Genomic DNA, 22480 nt, shown 5'->3' on the forward strand with positions numbered 1-22480 from the left:
CCTCAAAACTCAGCAGCCTTGCTGTGATAGGACCTGCTTTGAGCAGCCGAACTAGTGGCCTCCTGGGGTCCCTTCTAGCTGAAGTTATTCTGTGATGGGCAGAGGTGGTCAAAAAGAGGCAGGATGTTGATGCAGGATTGGAAAGAGTAGCAAGCGCTGTTGACCCATGGGGCATTGACTGTAAGCCTGTGCTATTGCAAGCAACAATGGCATAAGCCTATTTCCTTCATTTTTTCATTAATCAGGCTCTTGGGCCACGCTGATTGTCTTGGGCCACTGTTGTAGTATTGCATTCCTGTGCTGGCTACAAACTTTTTTTTTTTTTACCAAGTGTCCTAATTACCTTCTATGATTTTTTTTTTGTTTGTTTTGTTTTCCCTGTTCCCACTATATGTTTATTTGTTCTTCAGCATAAAAATTCCTTTTTCTAATTTTCTCTTTGCTGATGGGTTGGTAGAGTTGTGCTTGTTGCATAATAGGTTTTTCTTATGCTGTTTAATTCAGCCTGCAGGTTTGAGTGGGAAGGAGAATAGAATGCATGTTAAATCATTTATCGGGAACTCATTTTCTTAAATTTTCTTCATTTGTCAGAAGTTGTATGTTTTCAGGGGCTTTAGAGTTAGAAAGATGTAGAAAATAACTGTTTCTTTACCTGTGCACGTTGGATACAGGGAAGCCTTTTTGGTAGAGATTTTTTCCCATGTGGTTGTCTTCCTAGACATGCATCTTATATGTTACCAACATACTTCCATCTCCCTTTTCTGTGATTGCAGTAATTAAATGATAATTAGTGCCATCCCTGAGACCTTTTACTACAGCATATCTTCACAAGTGGAGTGGTTGATGAAAATGGTTCTAATACCTAGGATTTCAAGTCCTGATATAACAACTGAGATAATTTGGGAAATTCAGGCATATGGATGTAATGTTTTCAGAGGGGGTGAATGGGGTTTCTCCTCTTGAAAGGTGTCCTCTCAAAACGTCGTTGTTACCAGCCTGTATACATTCCAGTCTGCCAAATTAACAGCTCTCGAAATGTTATTGACTTGTTATACAGTTAGCAACTGCATGCCCTCTGCGGTGTCACAGACAAATCATTCATACCCTTTTGAGTCTGTTGTGACAAAAAATGAGGATCTTAGCAGCCCGGGGGGGTGTTTCTCTTCTGCTTGAGGCCCTATATAAGTGCCTCACTAAGTGCTGTACTATCGCAGGCAAACACTAGGTTCAAACCGGCAAACATCCTTCAGAGAAGCAGTGTGCAAGTGACTGAAAACACTGACATTTTCTGATTGTTTCTTTGTTTCTGAAAATTGCAGGAATGTGTTTAGCTGTGCCCAGTAGTGTTTTTACTGATCAACATGATGCATTTCTCCATTGCCGCTACGGATTATGCTTTGTGAAGTGACTGCTGCTTGAGCCACTGGGTGGCATCATTGCACTGTTTTGGGGTTAAGTGATGATGTGCTCTTCAAGAAGATCAGAAAGATGCCAGCTGCCTGAACAAGAAAAATAAACAAAAAAGCTCACCTAGGTGATTTAAGGACAAAAATGTTAGCTGTGGCATGGTAGTTTTTCTCTTGTGCTTTATATTGATTTAATGCTTGCTTATATCTCTGATGTTAGTGCTTCATGCTGTTCCATTTGTTCAAAAAATGGTAACACTGATTAAATCAAATGCAGGATACACTCAGCTGTGTACATAAGCAATGCCAATATTAACACTGGAAAAAATATGGTGATTCTGTTGCTGAACATTACAATAGTATTTACCTTACAAAGATAGACCTTTATGTGAGTTCAGATGAAAAGACACAAAGATGCAGTTGGAAGGCTGAGCTAATCCTTTTGATCTGTTGGACCGGGGATAGTGGTTCTCAACATACGCTTCATCAGACACAAAATGTCTGTGTTTTTTTTCCATGTATTATTTCAGCACTCCTCTGGAGTTATCATACCAGTGCTGCTGTTCCCATGCGCTTGTTAGGGGAACCGAGATGTGGAACCACTGATGTGATTTGCACAGGGATGCTTGGGAGATCTTTGTGCAGAGAATTAAGTCTAGATATCCCTACTTGTGTCTTTATGCGTGGACCACAAAAAGAACTTGTGGGAAGTTTATATTGGTATCTGCCAATTGTGTGATTTCCGCTGATGGATTTACAGAAAGCTATTTCAAGCTGTGTATTTTGCAAAGGTGGAGTTTGCATTTTATTGTAATCCTGTTCTTGGAAAAAAATATATTCTACGAGATAGTTGGATGGGTGTTTTTTTTGCCCTCTCTTTCCCCAACCTCTCTCTTAATTTGTGTTCCCTTTAAAAACTGTCTTTATGGTCTTTTTTATCTTATGTCTTCCAGAACAGTTTAATTGGGATGACTATCTGAAAGAGACTGAATCAATAGCTGCCCCTCTACATTGCTTCAGACAGGTATGCCAAATACTATTTTGCAAGTGTGTGTGTGTGTGTGTGCCTCCATGTTACAGGGTGATGATGAAGCAACTTTTATGTTAGGACTGCTTGCAAACTTTCTGTTTGACTTCTTTTGATCTCTGTTTATCAGTAGCTTACAGTTTTGGCAGAAGCCAGAGGCTGAGATTTTCCATTCTTGGTTTCTGCTTTAAGCCAAACTTTGAGGGTTTCATTAAAGTTGTAGCTTTGGACTCTTTTTCTTCAAAAGAAGACTAGTTAATGAAAACAGATAGTCTTATCAGAGTTCAAAAATATCTTCTATTTTTTCCAGTAATCTTAGAGGTTTACTGTGAGAATTAACATTTGGCTGATAATCACAGGAGTCTTTCTCCAGCCCCATTTCTGTAAGAGTCCTTTCAGTTCTGAAAAGCTACAAGATGTACAAAATACATGTTTGCATGTGCAGGAGAACTTATTCACCAGTTCTTTTCTGGATCTCTCAAATATGTTACATTTGGCTCTTTCAGAGCAGGGTGTAATAGATAATGGACTTTAAAAAATACAATTAAAAAAAATCATGGGGAAAGACTTTTTACCAGGGCCTATAATGACAGGAGAAGGGGCAATGGTTCTAAACTGAAAGTGGATAGATTTAAGGAAGAAATTCTTTACTCAGTGGGTGGTGAGGCCCTGGCACAGGTTGTCCAGAGAAGCTGTGGATGCCCCATCCCTGGAGGTGTTCAAGGCCAGGCTGGATGGGGCTTTGGGCAACCTGGTCTGGTGGGAGGCGTCCCTGTCCAGGGCAGGGGGGTTGGAACTGGGCAATATTTAAGGACCCTTCAAGCCCAAACCATTCTGTGATTCTATGATGGAATGCAAAGGTAATACTAGACTTATAATGAAGAAAACTATTTGCCCCTGAACTCAGTGTAGAGTTATGGTTGCTGAAGTGGTACTTCTGCTAGGCAAAATATGGAGAGTGGCTAAGGTTAAACATATCAAAGATAGGAATTTAAAAGATCAAGTTTACTGAAGTGTATGCAAGCGTTAACTACAGTCTCAGGTTATCAGAATTCAGTATTGTATGTCACTCAGCAAGAGGTTGTAAGGAGAGTGTACAAAGGGTGTTTAGGGTGCTGTTCACATTGTGCTTTGCGAGTTTGATTTCCCCCTTGTCCTTTGGTTTTGTATCTATTTGCAGATGCAGTTTAAATCTACCGTCTTGTGTGAGCTAATGTGGTGGTTTTACCCAGCTGGGCAGCTGAGCTCCACCACAACCACTCTCTCACTCCCCCTCCTCAAAGGGAAAGGGGGAGAAAATATGATGGAAAGGGCTCAAGGGTTGAGATACGGACAGGGAGATCACTCAAATTATTGTGACAGGCAAAACAGACTTGGTATAGGGAGATTAGGGAAATTTATTGCCTATTACTAACAAGCTAGAGAAGTGAGAAACAAACTAAAAACACCTTTCCCCCATCCACCCTCTCCTATCTCCTCCCCCTGAGCGGCGCAGGGGAACGGGGAATGGGGGCTGTGGTCAGTCCCTGACGCTTCATCACTGCCGCTCCTTCTCGGTCCCTCTCTGCCCCTGCTCCCCATGGGGTCCCTCCCACTGGACGCCGTCCTGCCCGAACTGAGCCTGGGGGGCTGCCCACAGGCAGCAGCTCTTCAAGACCTGCTCCCACATGGCTCCGTACCACGGGGTCCATCCATCCCCCAGGAGCAAACTGCTCCAGCACGGGTCCCCCACGGGCGGCAGCTCCCTCCAGAGCCCCTGCTCCTGCGTGGGCTCCTCTCCACGGGCTGCAGCTCCGGCCCGGGGCCTGCTCCTGCGGGGGCTCTCCATGGGCCGCAGCCTCCTCCAGGCCACATCCACCTGCTCCACCGGGGGCTCCTCCACGGGCTGCAGCGTGGAGATCTGCTCCGTGTGGGACCCATGGGCTGCAAGGGGACAGCCTGCTCCACCAGGGGCCTCTCCACAGGCCGCAGGAGAACTTCTGCTGCGTGCCTGGAGCACCTCCTGCCCTCCTGCTGCACTGACCTGGGGGGCTGCAGGGCTGCTTCTCACTCCTCACTCTCCCAGCTGCTGTTGCGCAGGAGTTTATTTTCCCCTTCCTTAAATCTACTCTCCCAGAGGTGCAAACAACATCATTTATTGGTTCAGCTCTGAGCAGCATTGGGTTCCTTTGGAGCCAGCTGGAGCTGGCCCGTATCTGACATGGGGCAACTGGTGGGCTCTTCTCACAGAAGCCACCCCTGCAGCCCCCGCTATCAGAACCTTGCCATGTAAACCCACGACAGCTCATGACCTTCAGCTGTTTAGCCTTCTGGAGACTGTCAACCTCAGCTGGGATTTTTCTCTCTGTAGGGGGAGCTGTGGTCCACTATGTTCCCAAGTTGAGGAGTGTCTGAGCTAGCTGCAGAGAATTATGTAGGAAGAGTTTCAGTGTGTATGCCTTCGCTGTATTGGGCAGATAGATGCTGAGGGGATCGGGAAGTTCAGGTTGGTAGAACTGTAATAGGTGTGACAAGCTGGGCATGTGTAGTTTGCTGGATTGGATCTGTTCAGAAAGGTATCTTCTAGGGTTCGCTGGCAGTATGTGATAACTGGCCTCCAGTGGGGACCAAACAAAAAGCAACGTGAACGAATAATCAGAGGAGGAGAGGAAGATCACACAGTGTATGTCAAGTTGCTTGGAGGAACAGAGAATAGGGAGAGGGGAGAGCAGGTGATAGCGTTTCCTCATACTAGATCTTGAATCCCAGCTTTCTCTTCAGGAGATGAGGATAAATACCCCTCTCATACTGCTTTCAGTGAGAGAGGGCTAAGAATAGCAGTGTCCATAGCTCTTATTGGCTGGAGCACCTAAAATTTATTATCTTCAGAAATTTATTCTACAGTATGTGTTCTTCATAGTGGATACCAGCTAAAGGCAGAGACCCCAAGCCCTGCCTCGGTAGAGGCAGAGAACAGCAGTGTGTCCCTGGGTTGTTCTGAGTGAGTGCCATATTCACAGACCATGGACCGTCATGACCAGAGCATATGCCCTTGAGATGTGTAGCTATGGCAGAAAACTGTTCAGGAGCCTTTCTTTGTTTTTGTTGCATCTTTCTCTTTGCTGCTAATGCTCAAGAGGTCTGAACTGAACAGCAGAATAACATCTTAAATAAAGGTGTTTAAGTAATGTGCACTAAGTGAGACACACAAATCTGAGTGACTTGGATTGCTTAAGCAGTGTGTGGGTTGGAAAGAAGAGCTTTAATGTCTGTGCTTAACAAATTTCAAAACAATTTACATATGCAGACTTTCTGTTTCTTCTAGAGGTTGACCTTTAAGTAGAAAGTGATATGCAATGTTAATTATTGCAGTGCTAGCTCCTCTCACTAATTAATGTTTGCATATTTTAGAAACTAAAGCGCTTGAGCTTTGTGTAGGACTAATTTGACTTGTATTGGGTTACCCATGAATTGTACATGTCATTTTCACTCTGCGTAATGAAAGAAAGACGCTGTTTTGGCCAGCCAAAAAGCAAGCAGAGGGAAGTTTAATTTGACAATTATATCCAAAAATTGTGACTTGTGGGAATTTTACAAAGTTTAAATTTTGTAGTAATTAAAAATGACCTGGGGAGCAGTAGATTAAAGTATCTACCATAAATTAAGATACAGACATAGACAGCTAATGGGAATTGATTAGAGCCTTTATCTTAATTCCGAATGTATTTTATCTGTTGCTCTCGGTTGTTTTTAATTACTACCTACAATTTTGAAGCATTCCACATCCTTTTCTCTCACCCTGTAACTTCTTTTTCAAGCAGTTGACAATTTAAAATATAAAAGCTCAGCTCCTGGTGGTTTGAACAGAGGTTAAATCAAGGCTCTTAATCTAGCTGGTTTTATTATTTTGCTGCAAGGAACTGGTATGAAGGAGTCACCTTTTTAGTGCAGTGTCTTGCATTGTTACCATTTAAACAAGCTCACCTTTCCTACAAACAAATAAACGAAGTCCCTAAATTTTCAATCTCAGTTGCCTTTCATGGTTGTAGAAAATAACAGCTTGACAAGCAATATCCTGAAATTGAATTGCCCTTTAAATTTAATATGCTCAGGCTCCCCTTTCAAACAGCCTGCTGGCTAAATGCAGCATTGGCAGATGCTACCCTCAACTCTCACTGAATATTGCTTGTCTTTTGGTGTTGTTTTTTTTTTGGGGGGCTCAGGCTCCTCCAGGGCTCCTCCTGTTGATCAGGGTCTGTTTGGAACACTGCGCCTGCAAAGCATGGCAAAGGTAGAGCAAGATATGTTTTAAAAAATTGAATGTGGTGGAGACAAAATATCGCTAACGCTTGTTCAGGTAGCAAGTTTCTTCAGCCCAGGCATACAGGTGCACCCTGCATGCTTACTGTGGATCCCAACCAGACCTGACCTGACCAGATGGGCAGGGGAAGGAGCATAGAAATCTGGTAAGCGTGAATGCCCATGTTTGTGGTCCTGCTACCTGCCTCCCATGTTAGGATTCAGGTTGTGTTAGTCTGTATTGGATAGTTACTGGGTTAAAATGGCATGTGGAAGGCTGCCTGTGGTTCTTGGTGTCTGTGTCCAGGGGCAGCTTTGTCCTGGAGGAGGTGCAGAAAAGGTCTTCCAGGATGACAGGGGAGTAGTCATCCTCTCCTACAGTAAACCTCAGTGCTTGGCTTGCTTAACTTGATGAAAGATTACTGCGAAATGATCAGGTTGCCCTCTGGAAATACACCGTAGATTTTGTTATTAGGTTCAAAGATGCAGAGAGAATTTAAGGTAAAACATGATATTGGCTAAAGTTACCATGAATAAGTTCGGGCTGGAAGGGAAGAGATATCTAAAGAGAACAGTGAGATTTGGAGTAATCTTTCTCCAAGACTAGGTGAATCATTCAATCCCAGTTAGCGTTGATACAAGTTTTTGATCATCATTAGATGATCTTACTGCCTACATTACTCCAGTAGGCAAGTAATCAGACTGTGATCCAGTCAGTCTCTGGCAGTACTGTATTGTTACGTGAGCTTTTCTCTTTTCCTGGTAACAGCTCAGTAAAAAATACTCTCCTTCTCTTTTTAACCTTTAGCTGTGACATAAAGATCAGCTCAAAGACCAAGTTGCATTCATCACATTTCTTTTCCCCGTGCCATTATCTTTTCCCAAAAATCTCATGTCTGCTAATTAAATTGGCATTTCATTGTGTGTTTGTATGAATGTATTCAGTTCTCTGTGAATAAGCACAAGCTGCAGTTCGTATCTCAGCACAGAAGTTTTATGTGCCTAGGACTGTCTGTTTCCTTTTTCTGTAAACTGCAGTTAACATTAATTCCTTTTTCTGTCTTCTTTCTTTGCATTATAAGCTCTTTTTGATGCAGAAACTCTTTCTTGACTTAAGTTTTTGTAGTGTCTAGTGCTGTAGGGTCCAAATTTTGTTTGAATTTCCAAAACACTACTAAAATGAGAATTACTAGTTTTCAATTCAAAAGAAATAGTTATTCTTGTTTGTAGGTTTTTGTTCTGCTTTTTTAAAAGAGTTGATTGTCATGTTTCTTGAGGTCCTTGTTTTCCATTCACTTCAAGTATTAATCCTCCATCTTTGTATACCTATTTTTAACAGGATTCCCTTGTTACCCTTCCTGGCTGTGCTGATCTTTTTAAAAGTCAGACATGTTTATGAAGCAGAAACATCAAGTATCTGAGGTGGTGCTGTTGGGAGGTTATCCACGCTTCTTCTCTGATTTGCTGCTAAATGCTGAAAGTTGAAAAGCTTCTTGATATTTATCAGTTATCTGATATGTTTGTATGAATGAAAGCTGTGTATTGAACTTACCTAGTAAATCTAGCAATGCTAAAGAAAATAAAAAAAAGTCTTTTATCTCTTACTGTAGTCCAGAAGTCCACCTACGAATGATTTCAAAGTCGGTATGAAACTGGAAGCCCACGATCCTCGCAACGTTACCTCGGTTTGTATAGCCACGGTAATTGGAATCACTGGTGCCAGGCTAAGGTTGCGGCTTGATGGAAGTGACAACAAAAATGATTTCTGGAGGCTTGTGGATTCCTCGGACATACAGCCCATTGGGACCTGCGAAAAGAAAGGGGGCATGCTCCAGCCTCCGCTTGGTAAGAAACAAAGCTTCTGAACCCACATGTGTGGAGTAATGCTTTTATGTAGTTGATTTTACCTTTTTTTCTGGGCAAATTCAGTGGTACTAACATTTCATCAAACCATTATTTAACTGGAAAGGAGAGGTGAGCAAACTAATTCAGGGTAAGTGAAATGTAGGTTTTTCTTCTTTTTGGATTCTTTTGACATAAGAATGAGCAGAATAATTGCTGAGTTTCTTTTTTTGTTGTTTGCTTTTTGTTTTTAGCGGAGGCCCTTAGTGTTAAATAGCAGTGTCTGACAGCATTTGTAATAATGAGATATACAGTCATGTGGCCATTCTAAAAATGTTTCCTGGCACACACCCTACCTTGTGAGTATGTATGGATGTGGCGTTTTCTTTCTAGGTGTTGTCCGTGCTCCTTTTAGTAGACCTTCATATAAGAACTGAGAGAGTCCTGGAGAAGGCTGACTCCCGTCTTCCTCTTCAGGAAACCAGAGTGGCCCACTAGAAGGCGCTCGCGTTTAACCACAGTGTGAAGTGCTCAGTTGGGCTGCAGAAGGTGCATACAGTTCAGGACAACCGGAATGTTTTCTCAAGCACTCTGAGCAAATTGTTTGTGATCTGGGAAAGGTGGCACTGGGTTGGTTAATGCTGCAGTATTGCAGCATTCTGCTCAGAGGCAGGAAAAAGGCACTCCAGAGCTCTAGCAAGCTACGAGCTTATTGCATGCAATTCTCAGCTGCTCAAATTGACACACACGGGTTGGATCAGTTTGTCATGAGTAGTTTGTGAGCATGACAAACATTCAATGCACAGGATGCAGCAATCCTGGGCTTAGAAGTAGTCCGCAGAATTTCTTTTGCCTTCCATGAGCAACATGGACCAACCACAGCGTTATGTGTCTTCCCAGACTGAGAAATGGTGCTTGGCTTAGTCAAAACTTACTGTGAAAGTTTATTAAACGTGGAACTGTACAAAGGAATTCCTTGCTATAAAACGAATACTCAGAGTTAACTGATTAACTACTGTGGGTCATGTAATTGTGGTATCGCTTTTCTCTGCTGTGATTAGTCTGTATATCTAGATCTACATTTTTGTACCCTATTTGTTATATCTAAAAATTCTAGGTGTGGAAGTCTTTAAAGAAACTGATTTTTCATGTTGGTCTGAAAATAGTTCAGCTTTTGAAAAGATGGAAAAATAATAGCCAACATTTCTTTAAATTCCGTCCCCACAAAACCAAACCAAAACACAACAGCAACACTTCTTTTATTCTGTTATCTCTTGTAATGTTTATAAGATGCAAGAAATATTGTTCTTAATGTAAAAAATGAACTGTAGCCAAGAATTGGTTACTGTTGTCTTCCTGTCTTATGATTCTGGCTTTGGTGTCTTCTAACTGTGACATGTGACAAGGCAGAGGTGCAGTGAAGAAGGTTGGTATGCTTTCTCTTAGTGGCCTCTGAAGAAACCAGTCAACCGTATTTGTTAACAGCTTTTGGATCTTCTGCTAGAAAGGTGAAGCGAAAGGTGTAATTTCATTACAGTGTGAAACTTGATTTGCTCGTAAACAGGCAAACAGATATAGCAGCAGTTCACGTAACCATTAAGATGCTTCATGTAGATTAACAGGGTAGATTTTTGTGCTGTTGTGCTGCTTTAGAAACACAAGGAAAGCAATGCAGCTTGGGAGCCAGTCTGCAAAAGTATTAGTTGAGATAGATAGATAGAGTCTGAACCCCAAAGGGTTTATTTTTTCCTTCTTTCCTATGGATGTGGAGATTTTGAATGAAAACACTGGAAATTTTTGAGATTGGGGGGGAATATTCTTTTTTTTTTTTTTTTGAGAAGTAACTCAGTTTAGCCTCTCTGAAGTTCTTGGTACAACCTTGTAGAACGAGTACAGTCATACCAGTATGAACGAGGGTAGTAATAGAGAAGAGTATGTCTGTTCTTACGTGTATGTATGGCATTAAAAATACGGCTTTAGTCTAGGATCACAGTGCTTTTTTTTAAACGTGTTTCTAAACTAGCCTGATGAATAAAACAACTCTGGGTTATGTATAATAGGGACAATCAATTCATTACAAAGAGAAACTTTCTGTGATCATCAGTAGAAAGGATTGATGCCTTTCTCTGGATACTCTTTCTTACTCCTGTTCGGTCAGGCTGCTTGTAGTGCAGCTCCAAATAAGCAGATGTTTCCCTGCATCTAGAAATGTAGGCTTACCTGCCTTCAGAACAATTACGGTTATTCAGAAAAGAATGCGAGTGCCATTATTTTGTCCCTCCTGTCTTAGATTCTTTCAGAGATAGGCTGAATTCCAGCAATCAAGCATTCTGGCGTACCTAGATAAATTTTTGGAAAAGCCTTCTTGGCAGCTTTACAGCATCCTGTTCCTGGGCAAAGCTGGGAGCTAATTGGGTGTATAATTACCTCCTGTTAGACATTTAAGCAACCGATTTTTTTTTTTATTTTTTTTCCCTGAGTAGTAGGGAACCTTCTGGATACTAATGTTCTGTTTATCTCATAATCACAAGTTAAAATAGCCCCTCCTACCTGATTTTTACATAGGTTTAATTATACATGTTACCTAAGGTTTTTGAGAAAATGATTAGGGTGGGAAAGCCTTCTTCTTCCAGCTTCTGTTTTTCAAAGGGGAGCTTTTATGGTATTGAGAGCTTAATGTTCTCAACCAATTACGATGAAGATAACATTTTGTATGTTTTTTACCAGGACAACTTACAGGCCAAGTGAAGTTAATTGAAACTGTTGTTTAGTTGTAGTTCCTCTGTCTTTGTGTATGTATCTTTTCTGTGCTAGCTGGTTAGGAATACTGCATTTCAGTAATCACACGTGTTTAGATTGCATAAAGACTCTGGTATCAAACCAGGAGCGATAATCAGCTCAGCAGTCGTCAAATTATGAAGCCATTTCTCAAGTGTGAGCTTTGTATTAATTTAGGTGTTGCATAGGTAGTTCCAACATGTAAACTGTTTATTCAACTGAAAATAGCTTAAAGCTGCAAGTTCAAGAACTGTTAAACCATATAATCCATGCAGTCCAATTTAGGTGATGTAATGATTTAACTGATGAAGAATTCAAATACATTCCACCTTTCTAGGGACATTTTTTCCAACAGAATCTTCAAGATTTGGTTGTGAGGAAGCTCATCAGTTCCTGGCAGATTTTGGTAACGTTTGCTTTGTGGAGAAATGTCCAATTCTCACTATTTTTTATCACTGCAATTTTCCTGTAAAAATGTGCCAGATATGCAGGATACTAAAGATGTAGAAAAACTGTCCACTGCGTTTGTTACCTTACTCATTACTTTGAAGCATTCATTTGGAAAACACAGAAAGCAACGGGGATATTTTTCGTTTTGTTTCTTTAACCGGAAAGTAGATTCTGAGGGAAGGTTCTCAGGAACGAGAGTGTTTTCAGCTAAACCTTTGTTCTCCTTGAATAAGGTAGTTCAGCTGAACAAATTTGATTACTGTTTGTGCTTTTTATTCACTTGTTTAATGAAGGATATTGAAGTAGAAATATCTTCCAGTTTGTTTTTCAATATGATACATGCTTTTATTAGAGTCATTATATGTTTGTTCTTCCCTGTTATGTGTTCTTCGTTGAAGAATTTCTATTTATTTATTTTGGGGGTGGAAGAGGAGAAACTTAAGCGGTCTTTTTCTTGTCTGTGGTCTGGTGAAAGAATTAAAACAGCTTCAAAAATTAGAGCGTCTCTCTTCAGTAAATGAAAGAAGCTGGAGCTGAGGAAGTTGAGAGTGAGAAGTGGCCCTGAAAAGTAAGCCAGGTATATTTCTGTACCGAGGAGGTTCCACTGAGCCAGGGACTATGTGGGATGACCTGGTAATCTCCTGTGCTAGAACGTGCATGTTGGTAGGTCTTACACATTTAATTGTAAAGTCACAAATTAACAAGTGCTGAAAATGGCAATGTGTTGTGCAGCTTTCTACACCAACACCTGCCCTGTCTGTTCCTTCTTGATTACTTTCATTTTGGCCGAGTCCGAAACACAGGGAATTAGGCATTAATAAAGCCAATTTTATATCCTTTTCTTCCCATTGTATTTTACAAACTGAAGGTAGGGATATCATATACGAGTAATTTATTTGTTACTTAGGATTCCAGATGAATGCATCTTCTTGGCCGATGTTTCTCTTAAGAACTCTAAATGGAGCTGAAATGGCACCCGCAGCATTCTTCAAGAAGGTAAGAGGAAAAGGGCCGCTGGTAAACAAGTTTCCATCAATTGGTCCATGGTTGCATTTATTTAGTGGGGATGCCAAAATAATGCCTGTTGTATGCAGCACAGGAAGGCCAGAATATTATTTAGAACTACTTTGAAGTGGATTGGCAAGGTACGAAACCAGACAGGAAGTGATCTGCCCGTTGGATGGCATCTCTTTTCCTGAGTTGAGAGTTCTAAAGTATGTTGTGTTGTTCAGAAAAATTGTTTTAGCTCGTTTTCTGTGTCATGGATTTAAGATAGGATGCATCGTCTCACATTTCTTAACAGCATCACGTTCACATAGTGATTGTGCCCAGGAGTAAAAAATTTTTTTTAGTGGAGAACAAGAACCATCAGAAAAAAGTAATGCTTAGAAAGGTTCTGTTAAATGTTTTCACTGGGCACGTTACTCATCATTTAATATGTAATCAGAATGTAGTTGATGGTAGAAAAAACTGCTAGTTCTTGAACATGACTTGAGTAAACTACTGTGGAACATGAAAAATAATTTATGAAAACAATAGTAATATTAAAGTGATTTTGTTGTGATGCTGTCACATTGAATGTCTTCATTTCTGGTACTGAGAATGACATTTAGAAGTATGTCAGTAAATCAAGGAGTTGGTTTCAGGCCTGCAGCCACATTGGTTACACGTTAACTTATTGTAATTTTTGGGGGTGTGATGAATCATACTTCCTGTGCTGGCCTATCAGTATGTCTGAGATCATTTTTGGAGAATGAGGTTCCTAAGGCTGAGGTGGTAATTTGGGTTCCCTTGGGTCACAAGCTCGGCAGTGAGGGTATGCTGTTGCTGGTCACGTTGACTTTAATTCTGTTTCTCTTTTGTCCATTTGGAATTGGTCTAAGGCAGGCTTAGTTAACAGAGACCTATAAATAATGTCCAGTGCTAATGAATTTTTCATGGACTAATTGAGAGGTGAAGCTTTTACCAGACAGTTATCAGTCCCCAGAAATACCCATTCCCTGAAAACCTCCTCTTCCTTATTAGCATGTAATGATTTCATGGTAGTGTCTTTGCTGTCTTGCTGTCGAGGCATAATGTATTGGGTGCAACCTATTGCTTATGTAAATACTTTCCGCACAGCCTTGCTGTCATGGGGAATTTTGCTAATTATCCCAACTGTGTTTGTGGGAATAGAATCTAGATTTTTATAACACAGAAGAGAAAAAGCAAATGTGAAGCATCAGTAAGTTACTTTGAATGTCTATTATAACTTCTTGAGAGTAGTGAGTATAAGAAATAAGAATGTTGAAGAAAAATAGAGGTTTTCTGTTTTTTATTTTTAAGGGGTCATACAAACACAAATATTCTACCAATCTTGTTTCTGTAGGAACCACCGAAACCTGTGACAAACTGCTTTAAAGTTGGAATGAAACTTGAAGCTATAGATAGAAAGAACCCATACTTGATTTGCCCAGCAACCATTGGAGATGTGAAAGGAGATGAAGTTTTTGTTACATTTGATGGCTGGAGAGGAGCATTTGACTATTGGTGCAGATGTGATTCTCGAGATATTTTCCCAGTTGGATGGTGTAGCTTGACAGGAGATGCATTACAACCACCAGGGAACAATGGTAAGATGACTAATAATATTGCTTAATTGTTTTTCCCCTCAATTACAGCAGAATTTTAAAAACCAGCTGGCTGTATGCAGATAAGACTGGATACTTGATTTGCGAGCAGTTGATGAGGATGAAATATTGTTGAATTTTCTTGATGTATTTTAAAGCTAATAGGATAGTTTCTGGGAAACAGGTTTGTCTGTTTGTAGTAATTCTGGAAACATTTTATTTAATATTCTACTGTTGAAGGGCTTTTGATAATCTTGAATTTTTGTGTGCTTGTGAAAAATCTTGGACCTAAACTAGTTTTGCTGTTTGTATTATAGACAAATGCTCCTGTTTGACGATACCAATATATTCTCTGCAACAGTACTTTACATTAAGCTGACTGCTAAGAAAATAAAGTAAAATAGTCTTTTAAAGAAAAGAATATTACGGCAACTTTGCTTCTGCGAAGATTGAAGGTTTAAACTATATATTTTGGAGGTTTTTGCTTCACACTCACAAAAATCTGTCTCGAAGCTGCCTATTCTGAATGCTTTATCATCCTTGTACCTTTATGGATATTTGTACTTAATGGTTATGGAGTTCTCTTAAGTAATGGCCACCTCGTTTTATAATCTACAGCCGCCTACCCTAGAAAGTCAGAAATTGAATAAAGAGAAATATCCTGAATGTAATCCCTCTCCTACTCTGTCACATTTCTGTAATGCAAGGTTTTTCTGCCAAACTATTTGGGCTCCTCTACCGTCGCTCTCTTCCGATTTGAATGAAAGAGAGGTTTTTTAAGAGGGGAGCCATATTTTAGTTAAACACTTCAATACTGTTGACCAGAGTGAGCTGTTCTAATGGTGAGCACTTTCATAGCTGGTGCTAGGTGAGGAACAAGCAAACTGGTATCACAGAGCTCCCACACGAGGTACCAAAGGAATAGAACCAAGAAGGGAAGAAATCAGTCATTCCCCCTGCTTTATCCCTCCCTGTTATTTTTCTCAGTCCCTTGCCAACTGGTCAAGAACCATATGGAAGATCTAGCTGAGATCAGTTCAGAGACCCTTTCTCAGCAATTTGATTCCTCTGTGTCCTTGTCCTCACCTGCCTCTCTGTAATACTGTCCGCAGTTACTGGGTCACAGTAACTAATCTAGTTTAGTCCATAGCAGCAGATTTCAGCGAGGGAGCAATGGTGTGTGGAGCTGTACAGACAGATCCAAGATGTGCAGGTACAAATCTGCAGTGAGAAGGCAGGGGAAAGTGAGTTGAGGACAGCCTACATTCGATCAAAATGATGTAGTGGGTCCCAAACTGACTATGGCCTGATGTGTCTGTGTTCCCAATCTGTAAAGTGCACGGCTCAGCTTCTTCAGAAGGTTGACTTTTTCTTGAGAAGTCCTGAATGAGGTGTGTTATTATGGTAAGTTAATTATGTCAACTATGGAGAAATAAAATGGCTTTATAGGAAAGGGACTGTGTAAATAAGTGATGTAAATTTTTTAGAAGATACTTTTATGACTGTTTAGTTTGCTGACTCCAGTTCTATCTTTTGGAAAGAAGTGTTATGAAATTGTTTAGTCTACTCCAGTTTCAGTGCTGGAAACCCAGCAGTGTTTTGAGATAACATGTACAACATTCTTCTTGACCGATTAGTGTTTGATAGGGATCAAAGAGTTGTATAACAATTAGTTAGTAAATTTGATTAAATATTCCAGTTGTTTGGGTATTAAAATAAACACACTTCCTGAGCGTGTTCAAATTTGGTGGAGGCTGAAATTACCTAGCCATGTAACTTTCTGGATTCTATTCCCTTTTTATGAAAAACAGTGACGCTTCAAGCATTGATAAAACCCAAGGCAAGGTTCTTGCAGAAGTTTAGTCAAAACTGGAGAATTTTAGAGACATGATAGAAGTGGGGAGCAGGAAGGTGAAGGCTAAGGATTTTGTTGTTTGCAATTCTAAAAGTGTGTCCAAGGTTAACTGCAGGTTTATTAAAACTTTGTGTGGTCCTTTTTTTCCCCATTCAGAGCAGGAAGAGTTTCTTCTCCAAATTTTTCTTCGTATGCTTGTTTTTCAGACGTGCATTTGTCAAGTTTATGTAGCTAGATGAAATATTTTTTGCTCTCAGATTAGGTATTTCACTGTTATTTGATTGCTTTTGAGCCATTAAAGTACTGTAATGATAGTCCTTTATTAAAATGTAAATAATAGCTTCAAGGAGAGTGTAATCAAGTCATTTCAATTCAGAAATTTGATAATGTTGTCAGGATTCTTCATTAAGTCACATTAACATTGACTACTCCTGTTATGGAAGAAAGTATGACAGATAATATATTGTAGGAATTCACATGAAATATTATGGTATCGTTCTAGCCCAGACTTTTTTCCTGCAGGTTAGTTCAGTATTTCTGTCTTGAATTGCCACAGTAGAGAGTGAAAAAAATTGACTGAGCGTGGCTTAGATTTCAGAGTTGGTATTATGCGAAATATTCCAGGTTTTTTTGTAACTACTTTTTTCCTGAAAGCATTTAAACGTGGTAAATCACTAGTGAAGGACCGAAAACAAAACAAATTTTAGTCACCAAGCAAAAACAATATGCTGTAATCTAAGTATGAAAATGATAAATGATGCTTTAGGTTTCATCCCTACCTAAGACAACAATTTCCTGCCATGAGACTTACATTTTTAGGGTCTGATTTAGCACTTAGCAAGAGAGAAACTGCAGTAAGGGAGATGATCTGAAAATTACAGAACATTTTATTGCAGCTGTTTACTCTCTTAGCCATTTAGGATGCCCGGAGAGAATGTAGGACCTCTGTCATGGGTTGTTTTTAAGAACAGTTTGAACAGAGCCTTCTTAGATATTGGTGAATTTATTCAAAACAGGATATGTGGTCTCTTCAGCCTTGCATTCTGTAACTCGCACTGGTTTTAGAAAGATAAGCTCAAGAGCTAAGACATGATCAATAGAAGATAAAATGACGAAGGTAGGTACAAACAGTTGTCCAAAACAACTTTCTAATGTTTCCAAAACAACTAACTTTCTAAACAACTTTTCTTAATCTTCTTGCTGATGCTTTGTCTTTGGTCCCTTTCAGCTTGGTTGGACCTGGCTGGGTGGCAAGGCATGTGCTTAGTGGGATGAAATGTAGTTGTTTAATGTTTATACTAGCAGTAGCTGTACTTAGCTAATTTTGTAGCTGGATTTCTTAGAAATATCTAGGATAGCAGTAATTTACATAATATGTGGTATGAAAGCAGTGCTTGATGTTGGGTTGACCTGCTGGCCCAGGGTTAATATTTTAAGGATGCAGTAGCTTGTTTTCTCTGAGTCTCGTGGGCACTTAAGTGCTTTTACAGATGACTCGTCACACAGGAACATCAGCGTGAACTATGGCTGGTGAAAAAAGTTGGCATGATAATGTCTGTGCTGGATGAATGTGAAGGACCTGCTCTAGCAGGCTTTTTCCAACAGTGGCTGAAAGCAGATGTCTGAAGAAAAGCAAATGTGCACAGGAGAGAGGTTTGCAGATGTGTTCCTAGTATCTGGCAGCCTACAGCCCAGCACTGCCCAAGCCCCACAGAATTTATGCTGAGTGCCTCCTGGAAGAGTTTGGTTGTGTCTGTTCAATTATGTTTTGGAGACGTGAACTATTATCTCCTAAAGCATCCTGTAGCAGGGAGTTCTGTGGAAGAGGAGATACCTTTTTCCTTGCTGGTAGTTTATTTTTTGCCATCTAGTTCTCTTGGACTGAAACAGCTTCCTAGGCTTCCAGTTCTTGTACAGAAAGAGTCAGTAAATAGCCATTCCCTAACAGCTTTCTTCATATCCACCATGGTTTTTCTATTTTCCCACAACTATCTTTATTAGAAACTTATAAAATCCTGTTCTGTTTTACCTTGTTATGTGATCTGAATTGATCACAGAATTAAATTATTCCACTCATCACCTTTGTTATTCTGTACAGTTTCCATTTGAGCTCTGTCATTTTTGAGCCTCTGGAACCAGAAATATACAAGGTGTCTAAGACTTCGTGGCATTGTTCTGGTTTCTCTTTTGTTTTCTATTCCTCTTATTCATAAATTTGTATTTGGGATCTTGGACTGCTGCTGAGCAATGGATTAATACTGTCATGGAAATATTTAATTCCAAGATGACCCTTTTGTAATGCTTCATTGGTCACAGAAGCTGGATCATTTTGAATTGCTTGACTCTGAATTTCATCTTTTATTTCCTCACCTGCTGAGCAACTGCTCAGTTTGCAATATCTTTCTTTACTGACTCAAATAATTGTTTAACATTTGTTGCCATCTCATGCTTTGTTCTTGATCATAAACGGATCAAATAGCACAAGTCCAAGCAGAGATCTCATCAGGATTTCTCTAGAGTCCTCTTGACTGTGGAAACGTCCATTTATTCCTGGACACTGCTTGGTATTTTCTAACAATTTCTTTAGAAGGATCATAAGGACCTTCTCTCATATCCACTGTTACTTAAGGGTTCTTAAAGCTTTTTTTGTTGTTGTTCTTTTTTTTTTAAAGTCTGCAATGTGAAGTCTTGTCAAATGCAAGTTCACAGACTGCATCTGCTGACTTTCAATCGTCTGCTTGTGTGCTGACTCCTTAAAAAGAAGTTACGATGGGTTTGTGAGACGTGACGTTTTCTCTACAAAAGCTGTGTTTGGTTCTCCCCCAACACATTGTGTTTATCTTTGTGTTCACTGCCTCTGTTCTATGGCTAAAACAATAGTTTTTAGCAACTTGCCCAGTACCCACATCAGATGTCCTGTCCATGCCTTCCTGGCTGGAGTGTTAGCATCGTTTTAACATTTCAGGTACCTTAAGTCTTTGGATTTGAAGCAATTTTAGGGACAAACTTGCACAGCACCATCAGTAGCTTGGACGTTTCATCTTTCTTCCTTAATAATCCTAAGGGCTTTCTGTCCTGCCAACCCACTACTGTTTGTTTTGTCTCTGATTTCTGACCTCTGCTACTGGTACTTCATGTCGTGAACTTGTTTGAAATCCCTGTGAAGAGGGGTTCTGATACGGGAACTAATGTGAGCTTCCTTGGAGGGAATATGAATGCAAAGAGAGCATTTAATCTTGTTGCTTTAATATTGCTGTCTGTGATTGCTTGTTCTGAAATTTGATCATCTCTTGGGTCCATATAACTTCTGCCTTTGATACGTTTTAAAAAGGCTTTTTAAACTTTGATATCTTTTGGATGTTTTTCTATCAACTCTTTTTCTGGGCCGGACATATTATGCTTTTCTATTTAACTGCTGTACATTTTGATTTTTATTTTACTCAGTTGGATAACAGAGAGCTGTTACTATGCCTAAGAATATTTTTGTATTGCACTGTAACTGCTTGTATCTGAGGCTTATGATTGAAATAGAAGGCAGATGACTGGAGATTGTTGGAGCAATTTTGGTTTGCTGTTTGTGTGAAAATTCGTTTTACTATTCAGCCATTCCATGTAAATGGCAGTTGTTTAGGTAACCCATCTTGTTATTTATAATATAAGCAAAACCTCTTCCATAAGAGTGAAGAAAAGAACAAGTGGGGACAAGCCATGTGGGACATAAGTAGTTTCACCTGCAAAGATTGATTTCATTGCAAAGGTATATCTGTCTGTTAGATGTGAACTGCATCTGGAGAGGGAGCAGTTCTTGTAGATCCCTGATTTCTGCTCCACCACAGTCTTTTGAAGTTTGATCTCTGGCAGATCGAGGTGATGCGACAAGTCGTGAAGCAGGAACTGATCTCTGTACTCTGCAGGAAAGAGTCCTGGTGAACGAGAGAAGATGATGCACTAATCTAAATAAAAAAAGTGAAACACTGTAGCTTTTATCATTAGACCCCTTCCTTTCCTCCTCTTTCCCCCTCCACACCGTGTGTCACCTCATTGCTTTTCTCCCCGTTCCGTGCATTTATTGCCAGAGTGCTCTTCTTTCACTGTGCTAATCAGCCTGTGATGATGTGGTTTCCTTCTAAAAGCTGTCTGCAGTGATAAGAGTAGGACAGGCCCTAGAGATTAAAATATATCTTGTCTGTTTGATGATTTCTTAGTTAGTTTTACTTAATTTTCAGACATGATCTCAGTACTTTGTACAGATTTTTAAGCTAGCTACCAAAAATGCACTTCTCTGTTGTTGATAATGAAATGATGTCCGAATTACTGTATTTTCAGCAGAGTTGTACGCAAATGTGCAACATCATTGTAAACTTCAGTACTACTCTACAATGTTTGCAGACAAAACAAAAGAAGCATTGAAACTGCTTTAGAGAGAGCTACAGTAAGATCTATGAAAAGTCTGCATTGTTTAAAGTAGCAAAAAAAATATCTGATAAGCACAGTAAATCTTAAGTTTCGTTAGAGAAAGAAACATGCTGAAATTGTGCAATTCCATCCTGCCAGAGATTTCATTTTGCTTTCAGTGCAGCCAGCTTCTTTTCATGAACAGGTCACAGTAGTTAGGCACACACAGTAAGCAGATTTATGCTGTCTTCGGAATTGTACATGAAAACTCCTCAGTGCTTCAGGCTAAAATCTGATTTGCCACATTCTCTCACATGTTAAGACTTTTTTATTTGGTATTAATGTTTCTTGGCATCTTGCAGCAAGGTCTGATTGGTGCCACTACAGGGCAGAAATCGCTTAGGAAGGAATAAAGGTTTTGCCTTTCCCAAAGCTGTGGCCTTATTTGTAAGCCTGATTTCTTTACTATCTTACCATGCTTATTTAAGGTAATTGTAATTTCCTTTTAAACTCTTAAGTGCTCCAAGCACATGTATTCTCGTTTGTTAAATGGAAAATATTTTTTTTTATTTGCTCTTAGAATAGAATAGAATAATTTGTTAGGAAGGGGCTTTCAGAGACCTTTTAATCCATCTGCCTGAGCACGTCAGGGCCGACCAAAAGTTAGGGCACATCACGGAGGGCATTGCCCAAATGCCCCTTGAGCACTGATGGGCACGGGGCAGCACCCACCTCCCCAGGAAGCCTGTTGCAGTGTGTGACCACCCTCACGGCAAAGAAACGTTTCCTGATGCCCAGCCTGAACTCCCCGGCGCAGCTCTGTGCCGTGCCCGTGCCCTGCCATCGGGTCCCAGGAGCGGAGGCCGGCGCCTCCCCCTGCGCTTCCCCTCCTCAGGAGGCTGCGGAGAGCAGCGAGGTCGCCTCTGGGCCTCCTCTCCTCCAGGCTGGGCAGCCCAAGTGTCCTCAGCCTCCCCTCACAGCACATGCCTCCCAGCCCTGCCGCCAGCTGTGCTGGCCTCGTCTGGGCGCTTTCAGGGACCTCAGCAGCCTTTCTGTGCTGTGGAGTTCCAGGGGGTCAGCAGCACCTCCCAGTTTACAGTCATCAGCAAACTTGCTGAAGATGCACTGCACTCCTGCATCCAGATAACTGATAAAAATGTCGAACAGGACTGGCCCTAGGACAGAGCCCTGGGGAATGCCACTAGTGCCCAACCACCAGCCAGACATAGCCCCATTCACTGTGGCCCTTCGAGCTCTTCCATCGAGCCAGTTCATCACCCAGCGTAGCGTGTCCCCATTCATCTCACAGTTGGACGCTTTGCTCAGAAGGATGCTGTGATGGACAGGACCAAAGGCCTTACTAAAATCCAGAAGGATTATGTCTGCTGCCTTCCCCTCATCCACCGAGTGGGTGACCTTATCACAGAAGGAGATCAAGTGACCAAGGCAGGACTTTCCCATGGCGAACCCATGTTGACTGTGCCTGATAATAGCTTTGTTCTTTAAGTGCCTTTCTGTGTCCCCCAGGACAACTTTCTGCATAACTTTTCTAGGGACTGAGGTTAGACTAACAGGTCTGTAGTTCCCTGGGCCCTCTCCCATGCCCTTTTTGTAGATGGGTATAATGTTGGCTAGCTTCCAGTCAGCAGAGACCTCTCCAGACTCCCACGACCTTTGCTGAATTGTTGAGAGGGGTCCAGCTGTAGCATCCACTAACTCCTTCAGCACCCTGGGGTGAATCCCATCTCACCCCATGGACTTAAGAACATGGAGCTGATACAACTGTTCCCTTACGGTTTCGGTGACCACAAATGGAAAGCCATTGTTCTCACAGTCATGG

The 22480-nt window shown here is 40.9% G+C and overlaps 1 protein-coding gene across 5 annotated transcripts in view; it reads left to right on the forward strand.

Annotated features, from left to right (window-relative positions):
• SCML2 (Scm polycomb group protein like 2) overlaps positions 1–22480 on the forward strand; it is a 77772-nt gene that overhangs the window by 21751 nt on the left and 33541 nt on the right. For 4 of the 5 annotated variants that reach the window (XM_040532656.1, XM_040532646.1, XM_040532635.1 and 1 more), the window contains 4 exons: positions 2360–2430; positions 8322–8556; positions 12689–12777; positions 14150–14393. In XM_040532656.1, coding sequence (XP_040388590.1) covers positions 2360–2430; positions 8322–8556; positions 12689–12777; positions 14150–14393 — 639 coding nt within the window. Of the gene's footprint in view, positions 1–2359; positions 2431–6500; positions 6879–8321; positions 8557–12688; positions 12778–14149; positions 14394–22480 lie in introns of those variants that run through there. The other variant, XM_040532662.1, reaches the window with a different exon arrangement.

This window comes from Cygnus olor, chromosome 1, assembly GCF_009769625.2.
Source record: "Cygnus olor isolate bCygOlo1 chromosome 1, bCygOlo1.pri.v2, whole genome shotgun sequence".
NCBI lineage: Eukaryota > Metazoa > Chordata > Aves > Anseriformes > Anatidae > Cygnus > Cygnus olor.